This window comes from Labrus bergylta, chromosome 2, assembly GCF_963930695.1.
Source record: "Labrus bergylta chromosome 2, fLabBer1.1, whole genome shotgun sequence".
Classification (NCBI taxonomy): domain Eukaryota; kingdom Metazoa; phylum Chordata; class Actinopteri; order Labriformes; family Labridae; genus Labrus; species Labrus bergylta.
In genome coordinates this window covers 10686760-10714752 of record NC_089196.1, presented here as the reverse complement: position 1 = coordinate 10714752, position 27993 = coordinate 10686760, and the positions used below count along the sequence as shown (strand labels likewise).

At 40.9% G+C, this 27993-nt stretch overlaps 3 protein-coding genes across 3 annotated transcripts; 1 reads left to right on the top strand and 2 right to left on the bottom strand.

Annotated features, from left to right (window-relative positions):
- Window position 1: 1 nt before the first annotated feature.
- Window positions 2-5909, top strand: LOC109983310 (histone-lysine N-methyltransferase SETD1B-A-like). The gene is made up of 11 exons (XM_029277156.2): window positions 2-119; window positions 211-286; window positions 389-597; window positions 676-811; window positions 915-1325; window positions 1831-2841; window positions 3499-3665; window positions 3750-3875; window positions 4490-4609; window positions 4827-4964; window positions 5068-5909. The coding sequence occupies exons 5-11, from the start codon at window positions 1103-1105 to the stop codon at window positions 5239-5241; spliced, it is 1959 nt and encodes a 652-aa protein (XP_029132989.2). The 5' UTR covers window positions 2-119; window positions 211-286; window positions 389-597; window positions 676-811; window positions 915-1102; the 3' UTR covers window positions 5242-5909.
- Window positions 5674-10346, bottom strand: hpdb (4-hydroxyphenylpyruvate dioxygenase b). The gene is made up of 14 exons (XM_065964437.1): window positions 10278-10346; window positions 10155-10181; window positions 9896-9958; window positions 9465-9569; window positions 9133-9175; window positions 8541-8623; window positions 8363-8452; window positions 8146-8249; window positions 7957-8034; window positions 7326-7488; window positions 7177-7248; window positions 6965-7087; window positions 6377-6493; window positions 5674-6226 (listed from the first exon to the last, which is right to left on the bottom strand). Exons 1-14 carry the CDS (start codon window positions 10278-10280, stop codon window positions 6116-6118), a joined length of 1182 nt encoding a protein of 393 aa, XP_065820509.1. The 5' UTR covers window positions 10281-10346; the 3' UTR covers window positions 5674-6115.
- Window positions 10347-24453: 14107 nt separating this feature from the next.
- On the bottom strand, window positions 24454-26536 carry aplnra (apelin receptor a). The gene has a single exon (XM_020633010.3). The coding sequence runs from the start codon at window positions 26386-26388 to the stop codon at window positions 25303-25305; it is 1086 nt and encodes a 361-aa protein (XP_020488666.1). The 5' UTR covers window positions 26389-26536; the 3' UTR covers window positions 24454-25302.
- Between the last annotated feature and the right edge of the window lie 1457 nt (window positions 26537-27993).

The following is a 27993-nucleotide window of genomic DNA, read 5'->3' as shown; positions in this document are numbered from 1 at the left end:
AGATACTAGTTTCTCCTTTGAAAAATGGGTCACTGAGTGCTGAAAAGAGGACCAAACTAATAGATCCAGTCAGTCACATCAGGGGCCAAGGCAGAAAACCTCCTCTGCCATCCTTCAAGGTAGCTGTTCTGATTACATGAAGCAAACTCATCATTGATCTCTGAGTTATGCATGGCATGATGTAATGTAAAATGATATCTTGTTGTGCAGGTAAAAAGGAAAAAAGATGATCCAGCTTCATCAGAAAAGACAGATAATGTTTTGTGTTCTAATCATGAACGTTCTGGTGAGTATGATAACACAGTGAGGCTTCATTTAACTTTAACTTTCTATTGTAGCCTGTTGCTTGATTTGATGTGTGCGGTGCTCTTTCCATGTGGTTTTTTAGAAGTGCAGCAGGGGGTGAACACATGTAGACCTGCATCTGAGAGAGCCAAACGCAGACATGCAAGACCACATGCGCTGGATAGTGAAGATGATGATGATGATGATGATGGAGATGAGGGGAACTCAGAAGAAGGCACACTTCAAGATAAAGAAATAACATCAAACAAAGTTGAGGATATTTTGCCAGTTGATGATGATCCTCAGATCACGGTAAATAGAGATATTACGTTAAAAAGTATGTCTGTATATTGAAATGATGAAAGAGTCAATAACTGGTGTTGCTATTAGTCCAACAGAGAGGATCATGACGCAAGTGATGATAGAAATCAACCCGAGGAAGATGAGGAGTTTGCACAACAACACACAGAGGATGAAGATGCTGTCATCTGCCAAACTAGTGAAGGAGAACAGAGTTTAGGCAGTGGTATGTTTAAAGGTCACTCAGTTGCAACACTGAACACTTGTGTATGATCACACACCTTTAAGTACAGTATGGCTTTGTTTCTTTTCTAATATTTCTACTACAGAGACTTGTTCAGAGAGCAGCTTGTCGGAGGAAAGCGAGTGCTCATCAAACTTGGACTCCTCTGACTCGTTCACCTCAGAGAGCTTCGAGGACTCGTCAGACTCAGACCTCAGTCCCGAAGAAGACACAGAGGGCAACGAGGACGACAGGAGCGGTGACTGTATCATTATATCGTCAGATGAAGAGTCAATGGAGCTTGAACCACCCGTCACACCCTCTGCCCCGTTAACACCTGGTGCTCAGTTGGAGCTGGAGCTGCAGGACTGGTCTACTCCATCTCATAGGGAAGAAACTGAGGAGAACGAGTTCACATCCTTTCAGCAAGAAATACGTGATTTAGATACCATGATGGAGCTCCAACCCAGCAAACCCCAGGAGATTCTTCATCCCCTGTCGCCTATTGGACTCCCAGGTTATCAGTCTTGTATGATTTTTGAGTAGTAAATGGAAATATTTCATACCTTAGGACATTTAAGAAATATTTTAAGATACTAAATAGGGATTCAAAAAGACTGAAATTAATTCTGATGCATCTATATGACCTCCAAATCAAACCATCAGCAACAAGATTGATTATCTATAATTATTGTTAAAGCCTGAAACGGCTACCAATGGGTCTGTGTCGTCAAGGCTATTTGACAGCATGCCGCAGAAAACCAAATTTGTTCCCTTTTTCTGCAAAAAGTATTCACAATGATGTGACATGATTGGCTGTTAAAATACAGCAGGGTTATGTTTTGTCAGAAACACAACCTATGCATGTTAAGGACAAGTTAAGCTAATAGATAAGACATAAAGCTTTTAGCACAGGGGTTCTCTCTGTAGCTTTAAGAAAGCAATAGAGAAAAACAATCTGAAGACAGAAGCTTCCAAATGTATTACTGTATTAAAGTTTTTTTTGTTATTTATCTGTGCAGCAGCAGAGCCACACCTCGATGTGGAAATGGAGAGCCCTGAATGGAGGATAGAGCCACTTGAGAACATGGAAAACCTGAGGCCTCTAACCCCTTCAGGCTACGTATTGGACAGTGACCCTGACCTTCTGTTAGGAAGTAAGCCAACATCTCCAGCTGTGGAGGAGGTGGAACGACCACAAACACCAGGCAGGGGGATAGTGGAAGTACTGGAAAGGGAGGACTCTGCAGAAGAAGTCCTCTCTCTCTCTCCAACAAGCTCTGAGCTTGTTCTTGCTCTCTCTGATCCCCTGCCATCATACCCATCATATCAGGAAAGGCCTAAAACTCCTGGTAGAGAGGACAGAAGATGGACTCTCTGCAGCTCAGTTAGAGCTCCAGCAACACCAGGCAGAGAGACCATCTTGTCAGGAAGTAGCACAGTGATGTGCCCAAATCTTTGCAGCCCCCCTCCTGTGCCATCCAACCCATACATCACAGCCCCAAAGACTCCAGGACGGGACATAATCCTACCTCCAAGAGCCATAGTCCACAGAAGGAAAACTCAAACAACCACCTCACAGCCTCTGTTCTGCGAGTCCCTCATGGGTTCCTCTCCCTTGAGCCCATCTGAGTCCTCATCTGACTCTGCTGATGGGAGGCCCATGTGGATCAGGTCAGGTGTGAGGATGAAGCCTCTGCAGGGACTGGAAAACATGCCCGGACTTCTAGATGAGGAGAATAGGAGAGAGACAGAGAAATCCTCACTGAGGAGAAAACATCTGAGGAGGCTAAAGAGGAGAATCTTTAAAAGACAGAAATACCTTAAAAGAATCACAGGTCCGCCTCGTTCCTCTTGTTGCCGTCCTAACAGGTGGAGTTCACTCCGTGAGGAGAGGAGGATAATTCATCGGGTTTGGAAGGAGGGCCTGGATGAGGAAGATTCGAGGCTGCTGCAGTGCACATACGAAAAGTTACAGGAGGAGGATAATGGCTTTGGGTGGCTGAATGACACCCTGTGGATACCTCACCCTCATATCCTTTATGACATGGTTTCATTTTTTAATTGCATATTAGATTAAATTAAATTTAAAGCATTAATTTAAGGATTGTGTCAGAAATGATATAAACTAATATTTCCAGGAACTGCCTTTCCTTTCACACAGGACATGCTCGTCACAGCAGGAGATCATCTGTGTAAGACGCACTCTCATGATCTTAAATATACGCCTTTTTTTTAGGAGGGGCGGTAGCTTGTGCAGGAGGAGGAATTTTTAAGGCAATTGAAGTGAGCCGTAGAGAGTTTAAAGTAGAACAACCTCACTCAGCGATGGTATCATCCTCCCTATTTCCCATAGACTACAACCTGCTGTGGTCTCACATGGACCCACTCAGCATTTTACTATTGGGCTGGCAGGAAAAAAGTTGGCATAAAGTCAGAGTTCACAGATTTGGTCATTTGCGTTCACACATGCACCCCACCTGGACAGTGTTACATGACATTTTACAAGCGTGAAATGCGTGCATGTGTGAAAGCGTCTTAAGTAACTGGAAATGTATAAAAAATGTGTTGTGGAGTCATCGAAAGTTCTGCTTTTAAAGCATCATTTAACACATGAATAACCTTATTTGATTGGTAAACAGTGCTGTGTAATTAATGTACTGTATTTGACATCCTTAACCGCTTCTCACTGACCAAAGTTGTTCCTGAGACAAGTGATGAACACAATCCCTGGCTTCCCCACCACAGGACTGGCTCTGCTCGCAGTGAAGGATTCTACAGAATCAGCAAGACAGATAAATTAAAGTATCTCATCAACACAATGCTGACCACTGAGCTTCCATCTAGGAGTACTCAGGTATGAAAGAGGGTAAGGTTTGATGATCCAGTGCCCAGATATTATCATCCAGTCAATGCATAATGTCAGTGTGTATATCTGCAGGGGAAGTGCATCCCAGCCCAGCAGCCGACCTCCCTGCGAGCTGGATCAGACTTCAGGTCTGAACAGCGACGTCTGCTGTCCTCGTTCAGCTGTGACAGTGACCTGGTCAAGTTCAACCAGCTAAAGGTAAGTCAGGTTAAACTCAAAAGTAGGGGCAGGGGTGTCCTAGTGATTAGTTTGTCAACCCCTTGTACAGAGGATGTTGTCCTCAAAGCAGGAGCCTGGGCTAGAATATAAGATGTCATTCCCCACCCTCTCTCTTCAATGTCCGACTATATCCTCTCTCCTGTCTCTCAAGTAAAAGGCATAAAAAGCCCAGAAATTAATCTGAAATAAAACAACTCAAAAGTAGGTAATTATTATAATAATGATAGTAATAATAATAACAATAACCTTAAATTTCACAGCTTTTTTTACTTACAAAAGGCTTCATAAAGACGCATAATGAAAACACAGGTAGCAAAGATTTAGAAATAACAAATATGCAACAGCATAAGGATGGATGATGGATGGATGGATGGATGGATGGATGGATGGATGGATAGATAGATAGATGGATAGATGGATGGATGGATGGATGATAGATAGATAGATGGATAGATGGATGGATGGATGGATGGATAGATAGATAGATGGATGGATGGATAGATGGATGGATGGATGGATGGGAATAATTAAAGATGAATAAAAAAACAGCACATCTTTTTGGTCATGTTACTCCTCATATCTCTTTAAATCAGTTCCGGAAGAAGAGAATTCGTTTCACCCGGAGTCATATCCACGAGTGGGGCTTGTTCGCAATGGAGCCTATAGCAGCAGATGAGATGGTGATTGAGTATGTGGGCCAAATCGTCAGACAGGTAAGACAACTTTAACTGATAACAAGACTTTAAAAAAAGTTCACAACACACCCATCTGGATAACACAGATGGGCTTTTAATCAAGCTGCTATTCCCAAAAGTATTTCATCTTATTGGCTCAGTTTTCATCTTGGGTCCTCTGGTTGTCTGAGGTACTTTCCTGCAGTGTGAGATGAGCTACAGTGATAAATAACAATCTGTGATCCTTTTCTTTCAGGTCATTGCTGACATGAGGGAGCAGAGGTACGAGGAGGAGGGCATTGGGAGCAGCTATTTGTTCCGGGTTGATCAGGACACCATCATTGATGCTACTAAATGTGGGAATTTGGCCAGATTTATCAACCACAGCTGCAATGTAAGTAAAGGAGAGAGATCAGATTAGGATTAGATGAGATCACTATTTAGTTAAAATGATCCTCATTGCTTGACTTGCATCTGATTTTTATTCTGTCTTGCAGCCCAACTGTTATGCAAAGATCATCACTGTGAACTCTCAGAAAAAGATAGTGATTTACTCCAGGCAGCAGATAAGCGTGGACGAAGAGATCACGTACGACTACAAGTTTCCCATTGAGGACACAAAGATTCCTTGTTTATGTGGAGCAGATAGCTGCCGTGGCTCCCTGAACTAAAGAAGTGTCCTGATTATGTGAAGAGCCAAAGTAGCCCGGCGGTAGTGCACAATGTAAACACAGACACTAAAGATGTTTGAAAGCATCCATTTTTAATATGTGAAAAATAAGCAGTCATTAAGTGTCTGGAGGCCAAACTGGAGCTGATGGAAGCAGAGGAGTGATGCTGCTGCTCAGTGATGAAGGGTTTCATTATGGGACCACACACCTGGAACTTTATCAGTGGAGGTTTGACATGACTTTTAATGTGTCACCTACAACTACTGTGAAAAACAACATCCTCATTTTCTGGCTAAACATTACAAATCACCACATTCATTTTCACATTACAGTCTACGTAAACATGGCAACACATGTCAACATCCATATTGTTGTCTCATCCTATGGGAGGGAAGGACATCATGCAGAAGCCCTCGGTTAGGATTAATTGTCTGTTTTGTTCAAATGTTAACAAAAATGTCTTTCATTTACGAGAGCTTGAATTGTGTTTTTGCTTGAATCAAGCTTGTATCGATAATATGGATTTTCTCTTCAACATTTTATACATAGTTTGGCATTATGAATGTTAAACCTTTGACATACTCTTTTTTGTTCACAATTGTAAAAAGAACATCAAGAAAATTATGTTTAATAAGAAACAGGAGAGACTATAATGAAGTCATGTTCAATCCACATTTATCTCTTTAAATGATACATTGTAAAAAACAAACAAACATGTAACTCAAAGAATAAAAGAATAACAGCTTTGATAAACATGCTGTGTGCACTTCCATGTATTGTGTATCCAACAATATAAGATCGATTATACCAATTAAAAGCTAAATAAGTCCACAAACAGACTCTTAAAGTACATTTATTGCTGATTAAACACGTATCAAATGTTACTCGAAATTCCATTTGGTGTCAGGACAGTCAGGTTTCCTCTTGCATGCTGGTCCGCTTCAATGGCTTGAAAAAGAGACTTGAAGTTTCCTGCACCAAAGCCCTGCCAAGAAAGGATGTACTTAAGTAACTTTTTTTTTATTTTTATTTTTAGTGCAAACAGTGATCACTTGTGTTGTCATATGAAGACATCAAATCATGCACTGTCTGTTCCCTCTTGCACAAGTTGTCATCCGTGCAGTGGCGCCCTCACCTGGTGGTTGTGTCTCTGAATGACTTCCAAGAACACAGTTGGCCGATCTTGAACCGGCTTGGTGAAGATCTGAAGTAAATAGCCGTTATCGTCGAAGTCCACCAAGATCTTCAACTCCTGGAAATGAATAAGATCACATCTGTTCTTGAAAGGTGCTTTAAAAATAAACTTTACTTCTATTAGAGCGAATGTCTGTTGTAAAATAACAAACAAAAAAACTTAACATTAAGGTACATTTCACCATTAACAAGTTGCTTGTTAGCATGCATATTGGTTTAAGTATTTGTAGAACATAGGAAAAATAAGGAGCTGTTGCTTTTGAATGACTAAAGAGGAGTCTGCCTGCTACTGATGTGCTTCAATAAGCTTCTAGTTAATGGTTTGTATGTATACCTTGATAAAACAGTTTAACAAGAGGCGGCAGAAAGCAGTGTTGTCAATAAGCATTTACTGTATATTTATGAAATACTATATTACTTTCATTGATCAAAAATCATAATGGATCCAACTGTGAAACTAAACATTGAAACATAAGGTTCCCACTGCATCATTCCTCCAATTCAGTCAAAGTAAGATCTTAGTTCTGACCTGCAAAACATCCAGATCCTCTGACACTTTGACCTTTGAGTTTTTCAGGTTCTCCCTCAGCTGGTCGTAGTAAGTGTCTGGTACACACATGAACTCCATCCCTCGCTCCTTCAGGTTACGGATCTGTGAATCAGGGATTCATCAGAGCATCATCAGGGCTGCTTTAGGGATAAATCTACACACTAAAGCTAAATAATATTTAGTAAACTCACTGCAGTGATGATGTCTGATGTGTTCATGGCGATATGCTGCACTCCTGGACCTCCATAGTACTCCACATACTCCTGGTAAAGAAAATGCTGCCTGTTAGTTAACCATTGCTGAGGGACTAATTGTTTCCTGTTGAAGCGTGTGATCATACCTGAATCTGAGACTTTCTCTTCCCCATGGCCGGCTCGTTGATGGGCATCTTCACCGTCTCCTCATAGTTTGCAACCACGATGGAGCGAAGGGCACTGAACTCTGTCTGAAGCTGCTTATCATCCACCGACCAGAAGCGGTGGAAGAGGAGGTTTCTTTGATACCTAAAGGATCAGAAACCATAGAATAAGACATGTAAGTTTGAACATGGCTGCAAAAGTAAAACATTATGTATAATAAATAATCATTCAGACTCTTTCAGCCATTATGCTTTTCACTGTGGACTACTGAACAAAAATGATTGACGTTTTGAGCTATGAGCCGGCTCCACAAAAATGCTCCAGGCTTTTGTTACTCCCTTCTTTCTAGGATTGACCAATGAGCTCCCTCATTTAGAGAGCTGCCTCCCCCTCCGCCTTTCATGCCTGTATGATGGGCTAAAAACAAGATCCAGATGTAGAGAACTGCTGGAGACCCACTTTAAAAAACGCAAAGTCATTGTGATCCCTGATGCCAGTAAAGCAGAGTTATGCAAGAATTGGACACCGTTTGACCCCTCCTGTCCCCCATCACACCGTCACATCCCAACACAACAGATCACAACACAGAGAGGTGTAGAAAATGTAAATTACCATTCAACCACAGGAACCATCTCATCATCTGGTTGGTTTCCTACAACGTGATCAATGAAGTCCAGCTTTCCACTTGGTCTGCGTGGAAAAACAGACACATGCAACAATGAGTTACTGCATTTGTTGTAATACTCCCTTTTTTTTTATTTATTTGTCTTGTAGGAAACATAATAACTGATTCACACTCACAGTTTGGATAATAGAGGGTCCTTGAACAGAGGGGGGTTGAAGCCTGGCAGAAACAGGCCGGTGTAACCTGTCCTCTCCACAAATGTGTGTGTGGTGTCACCGTACTGCAGAAAACAAAACAAAGTTTGAGAGTCATTTTCATGATGTGTTCAATTGAAAAAGAGACCATGATATTCACACCTAGTTCAAAGGATTCACACTGACTAATGTCTCTTACGGTCTGAAGCACAGCCAGCCGGACTTTGCCTTGCTTGTCCTCCAGCGTGTGCGGCTCCTTTATAATAACTGCACCTCGCTCTCTGGCTTTCTGTGGAAGAGGACGTGTGAAAAGTGCATCATGTACTTGAACATATGAATCCAATAGCATAAATGCAACCTTAAAAATGTAGTTTTACCTGCACAAGGAAGTCACAGTCCTGCACTGTAAATGCAATATCCTTCACTCCATCCCCATGCTTCACTAAATGATCTCCCATCTCTGAGAAAAGATCACAACATGCTCTTTAGCTGCACAAAATCAACAATGTGTTAAGTGTCTTTCTCAGCACCTAAAATAACTTAAATGTAAGTAAAATGTATTTATGAATATTATACTACTTGACTGTTGCAAAGCCCACACCACTAACTGGATACAAAATAACTCGTATGTGATATTCTGTATTGTTCTGCACACTAGAGAGTTTTTGTCAGAATACATCAGGATGTTTTGGTATAATTCTGTTATTCTGACCATTACATGCAAGTATAATGAATGGAATTCCACTGGCCTGCTAACCATTAGTGTTCAATAATAAAATAGAGATTTGCATTGTTAGAAAAAAATAATTCTCACACAATTCTTTTTGTGTGTCCGAATGATGCTTTGTTAGATGATTTAATATTCTGGGTAACACTCAGTTTACACTTTGCACTGATCTTGTTTTTATTATGATGACATTTGAGATGGTTTGATGACATTGAGAACAAAGCTCCTGATCAGTTTTGTACCTTTGTTTCCAGGATTCAGGGCGGAGGAGAACACATAAATGATCTGTGAAACACAACAGAAAAAACATGGTTCCATTTATTTGATTGTTGCCACTTAATTACAATCTGATAACTTTAAATGTAGCTCTATAATCCCTTTTACTAAAGAGAACTATACATTATGACATTACATTTCACACATTTCCTTTTCAAGTGTGTACACTAAAACACCAATTCAACCTGCTTCAAACTTCATTGACACTTTTGTTTTGTCACAGTTAAAACAATCTTCAGATGTATTTGTGTTCTCACAGTTTAAAGTGTTTAACTTCCAGGTTCTGTGTATTCTTTACCTTTCCTTGTCTGACTGCGTGGGACACCACATCTCGACTGCCTGTCTCCAGACCCTGGTAAGCCAGAGGCTCAAATCCCAGCTTGTTACAGTAAAATGAAGCAGCCTGAAAAATATGATTTATATTTTATTCAGCAGCAACTAATGCCTGTTATATTATAGAGTACACATGAATATGGTAAAATATACATAAATATATATGGTAGTGCCTTGTACATTCTCATAGCGCCACCTCCTGGTGACTTGTGGAGATGTATTCAGTTAGTGCTGTGTTAAAATGTACAAAGTGCTCTGTGGTTATCCACACTGAGTCCCCTCCACCCCTCAGGAGAACCAATAGCCTTGCTGTGTCTAACATCTACCCCTCCATCTGTGAGGAAAAATGCTTGAATAAAAAGTAATTCTTAAACAAAAAAGTAAAAGGTGTCTTACCTGTTTTGCATTTCCAACCCAAAATGTTAAGTGGTCGAAGCAGAGGAACCTGCCCTGCTCATGCTAAAGACAGGAAGAAATGATAATGTAATCACTGACAGTAGTTACTTCTTTTTTTTCACACTTTTATTGTAATAAGTTAATAAGTTACCAAGTAACCCAAAGGAAAAGACATTCTCTATTGTTGTCCGCATTATTACTGAATCTATACTTTTTCATCTCTGCTCAATAGTGGAAGCAATATGTTCAGGTTACCTACCTTTTCTCCTTTATCTGTGTATGTTGTCTGAAATGAAGAAAAACATCAAAAAGTCAACCAATTACAAATAAAAAAGACGAGTGCTAGCCATTTAAAACGACTCAACAGTGAAGGGTAACTCACCATTTTGCTCCGGTGACCTAACCTGGCTGTCAGTATGAAATGTACAATGAAGTTCAGAATTTAAACGCTGAAATTGATGTTCACTGAGTCCACACCCACCAGTGAGGGGGGATAAGTTGGAGGAGGAGGAGAAGAGGGAGGAGGAAGAGGAGGTAAAGTATTGATGCTTGTTGCATTTTTGCAGTTATACAATGATTACTTGGGAAAACATGTCAACATACCACAGCTCAGATTAGACCTCAACACTTCATTCCTGTCCCTTTGATTGTGCGTAAAAACTGAGAGATTAGGGATAACTTATTTTGCACTCAAAAAAATCACTGAAGCTTATTTTTACGACTTTTTTCTCTCATAATTCATAAAAATAATCAGGATTAAATATAAACAAATCCAAAGTGTTATTTGCACTGATTAGAGAAGAACTGGTTCTCCTTAAAGGGTCAGATTTACAGCTGCACTTTTCAAGAAGAAGAAGAAGTCCATATGTTAGTGTTTAGTCGGGAGAGGAGGCTCACTCTTGATGGACTCTGATTGGCTCACTGGAGTTGAGCTGTGTGAACCGTGATGTGCCTTAAAATGCCCCCATCCCATCACTCCTCATCCACGGATATTATTCCACTCATTTTGATTATTTCAGTTAAATATAGGGAAAAAGGATGCAAAGCTCATGTGGTGTATTTTTTAAAAATGTGATACATCCAAAGAAGGTTGAAGCTTTGTTTTTTTAGTGTGTGGACGTTGTAGGCTGACTTAATGGGTTTCAGCTGGTGACCAGTGTGCAGCTGAAAGACTTCACTCTGTGCACACCGGTGCACAACATAATGTGAGTGATGTGAAGGACAGAAGAAATGTGGAAAAATGACAGAACCAAACTATAATATTTAATTTGCTATACATTTTTGCCAAGACTGCAAAGGATGTCGGGAATTTAGAAAAATATCTTTTTCAAAACAGACCAGATATTGTACAGGAGATTAGTTGTAGATGTTATTTAATACATGTGCAGCATACTTGAGATATGCTGCAGTACTACAGCCTGGCAGTCATATACAGAAACATATACTGTGTACACATATTATTTATTGCAGTTTTCTCCTGGATCTATGTACCCTATGATACGTCCACAATGTTGAATATAAAAGTACACTCAGTTAGTGTGAAAAGCAGAGTGAAACATTGAACAGCACTGCTGCTGCACCGACTATAATCCAAAGATGAAAAAACAGACAATAAAGCTCTGTCATGTTTGGTTTAAACGTACCCTCTCTCATTACTTTCTAAATGTTTCCATTTTGTTCCCTGATAAACTCTGCAATAGTTTAGAACTATGAGAAGTTCAAGAGAAAGTCTTACTTAATGATTATTTAAACATGTATCCTAAAAAAAATCTTACCAGCAACCCAGACAGAAGAGCAGAAACGTAATTCTATTTCAACGACTTAATCAAGAAGGACACTGGTTTGCATGGGCTGCAGTATAGAGTCAGAGCATTAGTAGTACAAGCATAAAAAGTAAAGAAAATATCCATAAAAGATAATGTAAAAAAAGAAAATGTGATAGATAAATCACAAAACACATTTTTAAAAGGTCTAAGCTTTCAGGAAAAACTGCTGAACAGTCTGAAAATGAAGTCAGACTCAGAAGAGATTGTGACTTGACTATATATAACTAACTATATAGACTATATAGTTAGTAAGGTTATCAAAAGAAAACAAAGGCTTATTTAGTAACTCTTCAGTATGTTGTATTCCTTGTTGTGTACAAACAATTCACATTTGTCAAGTCTTACACACACTTTTCATGTGTGGGTGTGAAACATCCTTACAAGACTAACACAGACTCGTTAGTTGTGTTTTACTGCTGTGTAATCTACTAGCAGCTCGCTCATTAGGGTTACAAGCCGCCCCTCTCTGCTCCCTCTGAGACTGTCCCTGAAGATGCATGTTTTTCACCCTGTCACCAGGAGCTCTGTTGTTGTTATGGGGCACAGTCCACACACACACACACACACACACACACACACACACACACACACACACACACACACACACACACACACACACACGCACACACACATTTTGTTGTAGTCTCTTTCAAATGCAACTTAAAGGGGTCATTAAATATCTTAATTCTTCTTCTTATCTGCAGATAAGAAGTAGTTTTTCAGATCATTAATCTTAATCATCCCTCTGCTTGAAAATGTTTGTTTTGATAGATTTTAGATTTTATTGCCTTTAACTTGAAAAACTATTGTCTGACTAGAATGTTTTCTATGTTGCATACATCACGCTGCATGATTCCCCTGGTATTGAGTTTCACTGGGGATAAAACCCCCCACACAACAACACTGCTCACATAATCATAGTGGCTCAGTTGAAGAAAGCAGACCTCCTTGTCAGGACAAGAAGTAAAAAATGAGTGAATTCTCATCTGAAACCAATCCACAGATACTGGTGAACGGTGAACACCAGGAGCAGCAGCAGGATGTCTCTGCTGCAGGAGAAGAACAGATCTCCTCCGTCAGTCTGGAAGATGAATGTTTGGAGGACAGCATCGCTGCAGAGAAACCGGCAAAGATGCAGGCTGTTTTCCGACAGGTACGTGACCGCATCAGATCTCAGGTGGGTCAGAAGGCTCCAAAGAGCAGCATAGTGGAGCTGGTGCAAAGAGTCAAAGACAGAGAGAGTGCACAGGTGAACAGTGAAGCTGGATTTGAAGATGTCAGCAGTGAGGAGAAGAAACCGGCTGAGATGTTTGACAGCAAAGATGAGATGGATCTGAAGGAGATGGAGATGTGTGCGATTTTTGAAGAGAAGCTTGAGGCAAGAGAAAAAGCCTTAAGGGAGGACTTTGCAGTGCAGATTTCTCAGGTGCGTAATGACATGCAGGTCTACACAGACCAGGCTCTGAAACACTTGGAGTGCAAGCTGCAGAGCCAACAACCCCAAACCTCACAGCAGACACAACTCAAAGAGCAACAAGAGAGCAAAGGTCCTGACAAGAAACAGAAACCTTCAGCAGCTCCATCTCTGGCTTCCAGAAGAGGAAGAGTACTGACCCGGACCATGACCACCATCATCCCCAAGACGTGCATCCCCGTCATCGTTGGCCCTCGTGCCAAATCAGAGACTCTGAGCTCCTCGAAGGGTGAAAGCTCTCGACCTCTGTGGAGAGAGCCCTGGCCCTCACAGCCAGGCCAGAGGCCGGTTCAGAGACGCAGGCCGCTTCCCCCGACGTGCCCCCCACTGCACCAGCGCAAGAAGCCACTCCAGACAAAAGCTAAAACAGAAAAGTGACTTGTTTGTACCAGATAAGTTTCTGCAGCTGAATCATAAACATTCAATTATAAAGAGAACCTTTTACTTGTTTTCATTACTTTTTCCTATGGTACTCCACCTGAAACACTTTTGTCCATGTAAAGATTTCATGTCTGAGGTGTTACTTCACTTTCATTTAGTTTTTTTTTGGGATCAAGCTTTTGAAAGAGTTTATTAAGTGATTCACTTAAGTACATTTCTCTGAACTGGTTAAAGGATTTATGACAAGTGATGACAAGATGTTTTCAGTTGTAGAAGATCAGACATAAATAATGAAGGACAGCTGAGGCTATTTATCTGCAGGCATTTTTTCCACACTGCTCTGCTGTCATGACTTACTTCAGTGGAATACAGAAGTTGTTGATGTTTTAAATGGCAACTGCAAAACAGCAGTCAAAATCTGTGCTACGACGAGTCCTGCTGAACGACTAGCTTTCATTAAATAGGAGGCACTATGAGGCATCCTGAACTCAGTTAGTTAGTTCTTAACAGGAATCTGTATAAACACTCAACGTATAAGAAGTATAACAAGACCGAACAACATGTCTGAAATATGTTGACCGGTTCAAATTCGACATATAAAAAGTTATCTTTTATGTAAAGGTCAAATATTTTTGGGAGAAACCAAGAATTCAAGTAATCATAATAATATATTAAATAATAAATCATCAGTTGAAAACTTTAGTAGGTCTACAAAGTGTGACTGGGAGGATAAATTAACCTGAGTGAAAAAGTATTTGTACAACCTGACCACTAGATGGCAGCAGTTCACTTAACTGGTTTCACCTGAATCGCGTGTAGATTAAAAAATCTTCCCTGGCATATTCTTTACAGACAGTGAGGACGCATTTTAACATCACTTAATGACTGTTGAAGCTAAAACAAGAACCCTAGAAGGATATTGTGAGAAACACTTCGTAATTAAGTAAACTGTATAATCTCTATGTGATGAAAACGAGTAGATTCTCTGAGTGAAGAGGTCTCCATTGTACGTTAAAGCCCAGTAATCTACTTCTCTGACTGAGTTCAGCAATCTGCTGCCTCCCAGTGGACAAACAGCGGGACTGCTGCTGCTGCTCAGCACTTAGGAAAGAAGACATGGAACTAAAATGGAGGGATAAAAGAAGTGCAAAGTGTGCAAATTACTTTTTTAAATACCTTGACCATCTGTCCATCACGTGAATGATTCTAGATGATGCCTGGTGTTCTCTATAAATACTCTTAAATCACACACCACGTTTACTGAAAAGGACAGACATCCCACTTTAGATACATTTATATGCATCCATTCAGTGCTGGTAAAATGTTATATGGTGTCATTCTCTATCTGTTGTTGAAGGTCAAAAGGATTTAAGCATTTAGCACACAGTCCAAATAAACATTTTGTAACTGATATACTCCCAAATATATCTCATAACAGTGCTTACTTCTTGATCACTAAAGCTCAGGCGATCCAAACTGCATCATTTACCTCTGATATTTCCTCGAGGGAACCTGAGCACCTGAGTATTTCCAGCAGCTGAACTGGCACGGGAACCAGCAAGTGACAGGAGAAGCATTTAGCCCTGAAGCAGGCTCAGGAGCCGTGTGCCTCGAGGCGGGGCCTTCACAATGGACGGGATAGAGAAGGATGTGAAGAGGAGCTTTGTGTCTCATGGACGATGAGCCCTGAGAGACCATATCCGGAGGGGACAAGAGCCCAGCACATTCAGGTCTGGCCAAACCACGCTGAGCACGGAAGCAACATCTCTCGCCTAACGATGTCCACCAACAGCAGCAGCAGGCTTATTGACATGCAGCATGCAGGGTTTGTCCTTCAAATGTTCACCCAGGGATCACAGAAAACTAGATAGATAGATAGATAGATAGATCACACAACCAGATAGTCAGAACTAAGACGGACCCCTGTTAGCATTAACATTAGCTCATGAGGTCCCATTCGAATAAAAAACACCATAAAGTGTGACTTTCATACAGAAGAGCCTAAATGAACTATTGAAGTGTTAGAGGAACCATAAAGGAAGAATGTGTGATTTTCAGATCCAGTAGATGTCACCCTTGAGCACCAGCATTAAACGAAAACAAACTGCTACATGTTTGGCGACACCTGCGCTATTCTGAAGCCTCCATCCTTCTCCAGCGACACACCTCCAACCCCTCTCCACTCGCGTTCACACAAAGGAGTTATGAATTAGAACGAACTATAATTAAGCCCCATTTAGCAACAGAGGCGAAAAAAATGTGTCCTTTGCTGGAGCTGCAATTGCCTGTGGCCTGCACTGTTGTGTTAGCAGGCTAATCTTAGCACGCTTTGATTAAATCATAGCTTCACATTGCACATATAACTCGACACGGAATGACTGATTTAATCATACTTAGGCGACATCCAAATAAGCAGTGCGTAAGCTTTGTTGTTCTCCTTGAATCAGTTTTATACGCAAGCTTGTCCCGTCCACGTAAACCTGATGTAAACACGGCTCTGACAACAGTACAGGTGAGGGACTCACATTCCTCCGTCATTGTAGACAGTCATGACTCAGAGAGACATTTGCACAGGATATACTTGATCTTGCTGTATTTATGTGTAAAATGTCACAAATTCTTCCTTTAAAAGGAGAAGTTCAATCTTAAAAAAAAAAAAAAATCACAAGTTGTAATTCAAACTCAACCAATGAGTTACGAGGCCTCTGACGCTCCTTTAGCTGATCATGTTTATTTTGGGGAAACAGGATAACTACATAAGCTAATATCTAGTGTGAATGTATAATGTAGCAGTATTAATGATTCCACCTGCCAACAATAACCTTCATGTGTCATCGATTGCCACCATTAACTAGAAATGTGCTATTTTGATCATGTAAATACTGTTGCCATGTATTTGTGTTAGCTTAACACTTGAACTAATTTAATAATATCTATTCTAATTGTAATTGTGTTTCACATGAGTTCCCTCTGCTGGGGCCCCTACAGAGTATATTAAAACATGTTTAAAATACTGTAGGGTCCACTGAATGGGACAAAGACACATGCAACCATCTGATATCACTGTGTAAATTTGTAAATTTTCTTGCTCCATATATTTGAACGTTAGCTGAAGTTTTACAGTGTGCTATCGGTCCTCTTATATTCACTAAGCTGACTAAAGTCCTTGCAGTCCCATGAAGTTAGTGGTGTAATGGGTGGTACAGTAGTGAATAACAAAGCTAGGGGATGGATCCAGTTTGAAAGCCCTGATTTCCTAATCACCTCCTCAAATGTGCCAAAAGATAACATCATTACCATGGAAACACTGATCTCATGTAAATGTTCTCTCACGTTGTTATTGAGAATTTGAACGATCCTAAAGAGGCCACTTCCAGGACAGACAGATTACTGAGAAAAGCTGATTTCAATAGTGATTTCTGAGTGATTTACAGCCGTCACAGAGAGGGGAGAGACGGAGCTGTTAGTGTGTATTGGTACTTGAGTATTAGGCCACTTTACTGAGGCATGATTAGACATGTTTCGCCAAATCAGAGACTTGATAAGAATCATGGTGATTTGGCTCTGAGTCCAAGTTGTGTGAAAAACATCACTGATGATGATCAGCACAGATTCAAGGCAAATGTGCTTTTCAATGAATGCAGAAACAGATGAGTTGTCACTTGTTTCATTTTACATCAAGAAGCACTAATGCTGCAAAAAAGATCACAAGATAATTAGCTTCATGGAAATAAAACCTAGGAGCAAGTTTGTGTGATTATTTACATTAAAGCCTCTTCTGTTTTTATATATATTTTTTTATATATTGGTGTTCAACATACAAATGGTTTCATCATCAATTTTCTCCCTAAATAGCAGTAAATGGTAAAAATGTCATTCATAGATTAAGATTAAGGAAAAGTTTAAAACCTTCAAACATTCAGCACACTGAATTACTGTATAAAACTTTTAAAAAAGATTTTAAATATTTATATTTGCAGGGTTGGAACCAATATAATGTTGGCATGTATACTAAACAACTCAAATTAGCAGTTAATTATCAAAAGTGTAATGGTTTTCTTTTCACATACTCAAATAATGAAAAAATGCTCCATGCAGCTTTAATAGAAACTCAAATTCTTTTGGCTTTCAGAGTTTATAAACATGCCTCTCCATTATTTTAGGATGAGGAGCATTCAAGATCAATGGGAACAAAATAGCTCATCTTTAAATAAACCATTTGTAACAACAACAATAACGTGTTTGTATTGAAAGGATCTCAACATCAATGTATTACAAAATCCTTCAAGCTGTGAATACTGTAAATCAGCCATGACATGATTGTAATGGGGAAGAGGATTAAGGGTCCGTTTTGACAGACCTTTCAGGTGTCTGTGTCAGGTTGGACTAACTTGTTTTGTGGCTCAGGGGCTCTGCTGTCTAGACTGATCCTGTGCTCAAACTCAGACTCAGACTCTTTATGTTATTAACTGTACAGTTTGAGCCTTAATCCTCTGGACAGTTACTCGTCACAAAGCTGTCAACGTGGAGCTTTAAAGTCTGTTCTCATAGAAAAACACACCTGTGTGCTAATGTTTATTTTCTAAAGAGGATAAATGTGTTTGTTACATCCCATAACGACAGATTTTGTAAAAACAAAGGAAGTACAAACAGTGCCCTGTAAATATTACAGCTGATAAAACCTATACTGGAGCTAGAATTAGGGGAAAAGGAGCATGCATTGCAACACATTGTGTCAAGAGAGTCATCTAAACATTAGCTATACCTGGAACTGTAACTTTCAAGTTGATCTATATTCAAAGCATCACTTTGCATTAAAGGAGAGCTGGAAGGCATATAGAGCTGAACCAATCTGTTTTATGTTAAGCATCATATTCATATTACACAGTGGATTTGAGATGCAGGTGGATTTTCTTCGTTTAGTCTCTGGCAGTAAGTGTATAAGACTACATCAGAGAGGAAGTCTATTTGTATATTTAAAAGAGTAGTAATTCCAGGTTTAATTTATTATCATGCATGGATATGATTTCATTATGTGTTATCGTTTTCGAGAAATTAAAGCTGTTTCTGTTGAATGATTAACTCTCAGGTGGTGTGTGTTTGATTTAATCATAACTGACTGACAAAGATGTCAGCCTGAACATGCAACTCCACAACTGTCACTACGAAGGTGCTAGACTCTGATTGGTGCGTGGAGATATGTGACATCACCTTTTTCACTTTTAGATCCGCCTTCAGCAACCCAAAATAAAGTTATGTTGTTCCAACTCTGGTCAGTATTTATGTATAAACCCCCATGGCTAATTGCTAAAGTAAACATACAATGTACCACACACACTCTTGCCCACCTACCGAACCACCCACATGCACTCACACAAACACTTAACACAGACCCACTCACACATAGGAACAACTGCAGCCACACTTCATCATCCTTAACCTCCTCTGATGAGGAAAGTGTTTGGGTCTACAGTCTGTGTTTGAGCTCCACATTCAGAGGTACAACAAACAGGCAGGGAGAGGGACACTGATCTGTCACACATCAGTTTCAGGTGAAAGTAGGTGGAGCCACACACCCCCACCCCCTGCTCTGTGTTAAACCAACTAATGGAAGGATTGTATGGAGAGAGACTTTTACTGACTGCATGTTTTGTGATACATTTTCCTGACCTAATGCCGTTCATCTTAAGTGTGATTATGGGTCTGATTGTGTGTGTGTGTGTGTGTGTGTGTGTGTGTGTGTGTGTGTTACTGTCTGGCAACAGGTGGATGAATGCTACAGAGAAAGTAGTGTTGACAACCAGTGGAATGTGTCAGATCTCTGTTTACATGACTGTAAGGACACACACACACACACACACACACACACACACACACACACACACACACACACACACACACACACACACACATGAACCCAGGACAGGGTGCATTTGTTGCCGCCTGGGTGGGATGAACAGCAGGGACATCTGAGGGGAAGCGAGCAGTTGTGTTGTGGTTCGGATGCACCATTTGGGTGTGGCAGCTCACACTGAGGACGGAGCGCACGCTTCTGTGACACCTGTGTGCTGCTTTAAGGTGCTTCTCTCAGAGTTTAGAGTGAGGATGCTGAGTAATGCTGCTATAAGAGTTATTAAAGGACAAGCCTGGTGAAATTCTACATCTTTTATTATCAACCAATGAGGTAGCTCAGCTGGTGTCCCATCTACAGAGACTTTACTACTTGTCTCACTCATCGCAGGTTTGACTCCCAATCCTGACTCTGTTTGTAACATGTCATCCCCAACTCTCTCTTAAATCATTTCCTGTCTCTCTCTAGTTTATCAATCAAATGCCAAAAGCCCCAAAAATTAACTTTAAAAAAGTTCCTCAAAGGAGCTCTAAGCACTATCACACAAGAGGGTGAGGGACGTTGTAATAAATCACAGGAGCAGCATCACTGCAAGCAAGAAATGCATGTTTATGTCGTAGACATATCTGGAAGGGTGAATTTTGCCTTGCTTATGGTCTGACCACACAGTCACTTCTCAAGTTGGTAATTGGACTGTGAACAATGCGGTGCATGGAAATAGAGGGTCTTGGCTAAAAGTTATTTAATGCAAAATGCTGGCAACAATGCCCTAATAGTTGCCCGTTATTTTTTAATTATGATGGATGGGTTCTGGGATTGAGTATTGAGAGACTGATGTATGCATCATTAGCTTTCTGCATGGTTTAAATCATTGATAGAAAATATATGTGGGTGAGTTAGCCGGACAAGGACTCTCTGTTGATCCTTTAAGATGGAAGGTTTCATTTATTATTAGACGATGATTATATCAGGACAGTGAAATAGTGGTGGGCGATATAACGATCTTAGATCGTGAAGGATTTTAACGTGATGACGATCTGCCAAAGTAGAGAGATCGTAGAACCGGGCTAATGTGTTTATTCTATCATGCTGCAGTTTATTCTCCTACACAGACGCGTCTCCCCCCTCCTTTTTTGTTCTGCAGCGGAGAAAACTAAACTTAAAAGTAAAGTCCACAAAAACAACTCCATCTCGGTTATATGCAACTGTTCTGATATTTTTCCAAACCGACACGCTGTGAGCAACAGTTAACTTATCTGCATAGTGTGCACAGTTAAGATTAGCCTACATCTCGGATAGCGACACGGAGAGACGTTAACAGTCAGAGACAGACGGGGCGGAGCTCAGACAGTCAGTGCAGTAAGCGCAGTTTTTGTGCATTTAAAAACATTATACAGGTAAATTATGTTTGGTTGAACTGGTCAGTAACTTACAAATTCGTCTAAAGAACAGTATGAAAAAAATCGTGATAAAATCGCGATCGTGATTTTGCCCAAAAAAAATCATGATATGATATTTTTCCCATATCGCCCACCTCTACAGTGAAACAAACACAAAGCTCAAAAAAGATGCTTAAACTGTTTATTTCCCTTCTAGAATAATCAGGGCACTAAATTGAAGGTGTAGTTTGTAGTATTATTTCATGTTAGCATGGAAACAGCTGCAGGGTTTAATAATTAGTGGCAGCTGTTGATCATTACAACCAACAGCCATGGACATCATTGTGAAGGTTCATGCTTTACTGCTTTCCTCATGACAAATAAAAAAAAAAAAAACACTTCTTATGAAAGGTGAGTGGGTTAACATGGTTGAACTCTCTCTAATAATACTCTGGGCAGACAGCCCACACCCAAACATCCCATACAGACAAACAGGTCACACACATGGGCCACACACGAGCACTGGCAACATTTATGATCATTTGGACACACAACTGTTGTTTTGTGTTGGCGGTGTCCCCCGTGTTCCCCCATGCTTTGCTCAGCTGGTATTCTGGGTGAGTTAGCCGGACATGGACTCTCTGTCTAACAGCATCGGACAAGCTGTCAGGCCGGCTCATCACAATAACAACAACAAGTGTGAGCAGTGTGGCGTGCATGATCGACTCCACCCTGAACCCACTGTCTTATTGTTGCACTCATATCTCCTGTTTGTAGATGGACACTCGATGCTTTTGTTACCGCCCTTTAATGGTTTAACGATCCTTTAAAAGCCTGTTATGTGTGTTTCAGATTCAATTAAATCTGGTTCTTTAAAGCACCAAATCATAACACAGGATATCTCGGTACACTTTGCAAAAAGAGCAGGTGTAGAGCATACTATTTGTTATTTAAGAGGGACCAAATATAAATCCACCACAAGCAAACATGGGCAACATTTGGTTACAGCGGCCTAGCCCGGAAGAAACATGGTGCAGAACCAGACTCATGGTAAACAGCCACCTGCTTCAGTTGTGTAGACCAGATAATACATATCCATAGCTCAATGGTAATAAATAGTAGCACTATGAGCAATATTTAGAGATTTAGGTGGTTATAAAACCAATTGAAAATAAGACAGATTTCTCAAATGACCTCCATAAGAAAAAACTAAAAAAAACAAGGAAGTCTGATTTTTTTAACTGCTGCAGATGAGGCAATGAACTGTGTGGAGTTAAACAGCCTGTGTACATTTTCAACAGTAAAGATTCAGTGAGTTATACATTTAACTGCTCTAAGGAAGTAGGGTGACATTTCTGTGTGTGTGTGTATAAACACTTTTCTATCATGTAAATTACGGAATCAGGAAATCGATAAGAGGCTTTTAGCAATATCCCATGAGAGGGAGTGTTGTACTGAATATAAGAAGCGCTGTGATACGTTCATAGGCAGAGAGCTGAAGAAAATGCCATGCCATGTTTATCAAGTAGGAGCCACTCAGAAGGAAGGGCCATCCTAGAAGACTATTTATGCAGAGTTCCCGCCAACAGGGAGGAGGTACACTTACACAAGGAGGGCCAAATCAAACTGATATCTGAGGTCATTTGTTCTACCTGCTGATGGGGTCTTAAACAAACTGTAGGCATTCTTGCCATTACAAATATACCATGGATGTTTTGGACTTTGAATGTCATACCTCACTGCATGTCTATCATGATTACATGCATGGGAGTTATATATCTGATTTTATAACACATGTATATATTCATGTCTTTCTGTTTTTTAATGATGTGTAATGCTCGTGTGGACTTGTGTGCAAACCAAATGACCCTTTAGGTAGGGACAACAGAGCTTTAAACATGTACATATAGGCTACATTTCACTGCTCTATTGCTACTTTGTGTACAACAGTTTCATAGAGCAGCTACTTTATGTTATGCTAATTTATCCGTATGACTTAATAAATCTCTCTTTGTTGGCCTGTGTGATATTGAGGTGCACGATGGATCGGTCAAAGAGCCTCTGCTGTAATGTTTATTACAGGTAACAGAAGTCAGAACACCTGGCCGTGGTGGAGTGATACACAAAGTGAAAAGTCCCAGTAACGTTGTATTGTATATCAGCACTCATGGAATGCCTCTTGTCCAATCAGATTACTCTGTCAGGACTAACTGTTGTATAAATGAACTTTGGACACTCGTAAGACCATAAAAGTCTCCACTTATAAATCCTTCAAACTCAACCATATGAGGCCTAACAGTGTGTTTAAGTAATGCTCATTCTGTCTGTGCGTGATGAACAAGGTGAGGCCCTCACATACATCACACTGTACCGGCCTGTGATCTTTCTCCAGCTCCGGCGTTGTCAAATCTGCTCCATTTTGCCAGGATGGGCAATAAGTAACACATGATCTCTCACACACAAAGACAAGATGAATCATGTGGCTTCACATTCTTACCGTTCCCCATATGTTTCACTTTAAAATATGATGCAAAGCGAACTTGAGCATGTGCGATTTCCCCTCACCTCATCCACAGATTCTCTTATTACTGATTTTCCGGGCCAGCTCCTCTGCTCAGAGCATCTGCACCCCAGTGCCCCCCCACCCCTCTCTTTTGGCCCCGCCCTGCACCTCAACCACCGCTCTAACTGCAATCTCTTGTCAGAAGGGACAACTATTGACTTGTTCGCTGGCCCAACTTCTGCCAGGATTAGAGACCCACCACTTCCCCCCGCCGCTGCCACCGCCACCGCCACCATCTCTAAACGGCCATTATGTCCAACAGAGCTCATTACTGTCAAATCAAAGGATCCCTCAGAAGAGTCACTCAATGGTAATGACCCTATTATTCAGTGAACATCAGGGCATGGGTTGGTTTTACCTCCTGTGGATAGATGGTTCTGAATAAATGCTTACAGTCTTCTTATGATGGTAAATAACATTGTTTCCCATCGTCTTTAAATTAGACGTGTGTAAGTCAAGGTACCTTCTTCTTCAATCAGTCATTTTCTATGTTTCAAGTTCTTTTAAGGTTAGACCATTCTCTTTTCCTACTATTTACACAGACCCCAACACTTCTCTAAATGAGCAAGTACTTGGCAACATTTGACCAGTGAAACCTTAAGCAGAACCAGATTTATACGTGGACAGCAATCTGCCGCAAACAGCTAGGTGGATCACTTACAATTAAAATATACACACTGTATTTTGTAACCCACAGGACCGTTTCTTCACATATTTAAAGAACCACACCTGATGGAAATCACAACCAGGTATTGAATACACACTTTCAGGATGACGGTGACTTTGCATAATCTGGTTACAGTCTGGATACTGACTGTGAATCAATAGAGATTAGAGATCTATTAGTCTGAAGGTGTAAACCAAATGCAACACATTCATAACAAAGCTTCAACCCCCAGGAGATACTTAACACTGAGATAACAGGACGGTGTAATGAAACTGATGTGAAACTGCTGGTTTAATGGAAAGATCTAGAGTTCAAAAGATCCTTTTATGTTAGTCTTTTCTCTCCTTTTCCCTTTAAAAAGACTTTTTCAAAGCTGTTAGCCAAACTTTCACACACACTCTCAATGAAGCTAAGAGATCCGGTTCATAGATCACATCTTTAATACAGTAGTTAGTTACAGTGATGTCAAAAAATAAAACATATATGCATCAAATCAGAACATTTATTTACAGTTTATTTGTTCCCTTTAGTGCCGTGACTTCACTGCGAAACCCCCCCGACCCTCCACCCCACCCCACCCCACCCGCCCTGTTCCTGCTCCCCAACAACATTTGTCGACTGCCATCTGCCTGTCTGCCCCCCGTCTCCTCTCCACCAACTATATAATTAAGCTGCAACACCTTTTCTCCCTTTACATCCCCCCCTCCCTCCTGCAACCCAGACTTCTACCTTCACAAACAACAAGCTTTTAAAAAGGACACTGCATCTGATCTGTCGGATTTCCCTGCTCACATATTCTTTTTTATTCAACAAGTGCTTCTAAAACAAAACAGCAATAAATCTGAACAAGAAAAAAAATGCTATGGTATGAAAATACTGTACAGCTTTATGTTTCTTCCAGTGTAAACAGATTTGCATGTAAATTGTGTCACAATTCCCGACATCAGTGTGTGCTATTGTGGTAGAAATGAGAAGGTTTGCAGAGCAGGACGAACAAAAATAAACTTTTTTTTTCTCTGAGAATTTGAGGAATGAAGTTTAGCTAAAGAGCTCAGCCGGCTGGCTCCAGCTTCAAGTCCAGAAAACACAACAGAGCGTCCATCTCTTCATGGATTTCATGACTGTGAGCAGTGACAAGTTCATCATCTCTTCTTACCAGCTTTTAAAGACGGACACTTTAAGTCTTTTTTTTTTTTTTTTACAAGTGTTCCAGTGGTTGGGGCTAAGACTGGCCTGCAGTACTGCTCCACCTTTCCCTTTGACTCTCTACACCTTTGTGGCCAGAGACTGAATCTCCGACTTCTGAGTCTGGGCGCTGAGCGTGGATGACATGGAACTCATCTGGCCGTGCATTGCCTTCTTCAGGTTGAGCAGGCACAGGCACTGGGAACGGAAGCGCAGGTCAAAGAAGGCGTACAGGAACGGGTTGAGGCAGCTGTTGACGTAGGCAAGGCAGGTGGCATAGGGGTGAGCCAGCAGCAGGAAACGCAGGAAACCGCAGGAGCTCGGGGCCAGGTTCAGGTAGGAGAGGGCGTCCATGCTCTTTAGCACGTGGAAGGGAGTCCAGCAGATTGCAAACACCACCACCAGTGTTGTGATGATCTTCAATAGGCGCTTCTTCTTCTGGTCCTCTTTGCGCAGGTTGTTGAAGTGGCGTGTGACTGTGCAGCCGATGAAGCAGTAGAAGATGGTCATGGCCAAGAAAGGCAGGAGGAAACCCAAGGCAGAGGAGGAGAGGCTGAGCCCGGCGATCCAGAGGTACTCGTGCCTCTGGTTCATAGTGACCAGGCTGAAGTCCATGGCGCAGGTAGTGCGGTTGCTGTTTAGGTCATTCACGGTGGTGCGAAAGAGCAGCGTGGGCACCGCCAAGATGCCGGAGAGAAACCATATAGCGCCCAAGGAGGCCAGCATGGTGCCGCGTGAGCGCAGACGGGCGCTGGACAGAGAGTGCACGATTGCCAGGTACCGGTCAAAGCTGAGGCAGGTGAGGCAAAAGACGCTGGCATACATGTTGACCAGAACGACATAGCTGCTGATCTTACACAGAGCCACTCCAAAGGGCCAGTGGTAGCCCAGTGCTGTGTACACTGCCCACAGAGGTAAGGTCACGACGAAGGTGAGGTCAGCCAGGGCCAGGTTGCCTATGTAGACATCAGCAGCCCGGCGTTTCGATTTGGATCTCCAGACAGTGAAGATGACCACGCCGTTACCCGACAGGCCCAGGATGAAGATGAGCATGTAGAGGACCGGGATGAGGGAGTAAGAAGGCTCCCACTCTGAAAAGTCACAGGCAGTCTCATTGTCGTCATAGTAGTCGTAGTTATCAACATATTCCCCAGTAGTGGTCTCCATGGTGCAAAAGATCTTGAACAAATCCTTTAGATAAAGTCCTGTACAGATCCAAAGCTCCTGAGGTGGAAGTTGGAGGATCGTTGCTCTGCTTGGTTCACAGCTGTTGGGAATGTGACGAGAGGTCTGACTGTGTGAGAGAGTGACTGATTGTTGGAGCAGTCCGCCTTTTTAAACTCGCCCCTCTACACCCCCCCCACCCCCCCCCCCCCTTGCTTCCCTCCCAGGACGACCCCCCTCTCAGCCTCCTCCCTCTTCTCCTCTCTCTCACCTCTTCAAGAGAGCCCATCCCTCTGCCTGGAGGAAGAGGAGCCCCCTTAGACAGGTCAAAGTCTTATAACAAATCTAAAAGTTTGAACACTTAAACTTTTAAAAATTGGAGGAAGAAAAAAAACATTAAACTGTGGAAAAGTCTTACTTAAAAATCTTACTTAGAACTTGAATCCCTTAAAAAAAACAATGTAACTAATAGACTTGCATTTCAATTACATTTTGATATCCTTTAATCCATCATAATATTTTTGCCAGCATCTGCTTTTTTTTTTTTTTTTTTAATCTCTGGGTGTTGATGTCAGCTTGCATGAATTAAAAATCAATTTATTTTGATAGTTTTTCTTCGTTGTTGTATTTTTGCTTTATGGAGAACGTTTGTAAATTTTGTCAATAGACCAGTGCGATGCAAATCAATATTTTAGTTAATGTAATTAATCTGTGAATCGATCATTTCATCAGTGAATCCGTTTTTCAAGTTTATTGTTCTAGCTCTAATACCATTGTACAACCACTAGCACGACTATGCCAACAATTCTACTTCTAGGCAACAACTACCAATAAAAGTTACAACATTGTATTTGAGCAGTGTATTGATTACTATGAGTCCATTAATGACGTGAGTAAACGTCCTCATGTAATCAGATACAGACCTGTCTGTCACGCTGGACCCTCTTCTGAGCCTCACTCTCTTTTTCTCCTCTCAAGTCTTTATCTATAATCGGCATAAAAACTTCTTTTTTTAATGTCGAGTAAAACAAGTGTATCTGTGCTCGTGCTTCTGTTGAACAGGTCCGGACACATTTCACCTTCATTCATTTAAATAACAATCACATTTAATCCGCTGTTAAACCTGCAAACTGGTGAAGCTCATTTCGTCCCTTTTTTGCGCTTTATTGTCAACAAAAATAAATCTAATGTCGCAAAGTTAACACGTCAGAAATATTAGTCTGCGTAATTAGATCGACAGTGAATTGCAAACTGTTTGAAGATTAGATTAAAAGTCAGCATGCAGCTCGGTGCATGTGTGAAATCAATTCTCAAGTCTGCGGATTTATTTCCATCAGAAAAGGAGAAGCAAACACAAAAACAACAGGAAACCTCACATTATTGCCAACAGTTAGAGTTTCTAAATCCTTTTCATTGAACCCAAAGGTTAATAAATGTCTATTTATCTGCTGATCGTATTTAAAGGAGTTAATGCGCAGTTTACAGGGAAAGACGTTTAGAAAATTAAAGTTATTATCCATCTTAAAACTGGATAAAGTAAGTTTTTTTTCTAGTGGTGTATGGCTCCTTTTTTTGTTTATTTTAATTGCAGAAAATGAAAAAAAAAAA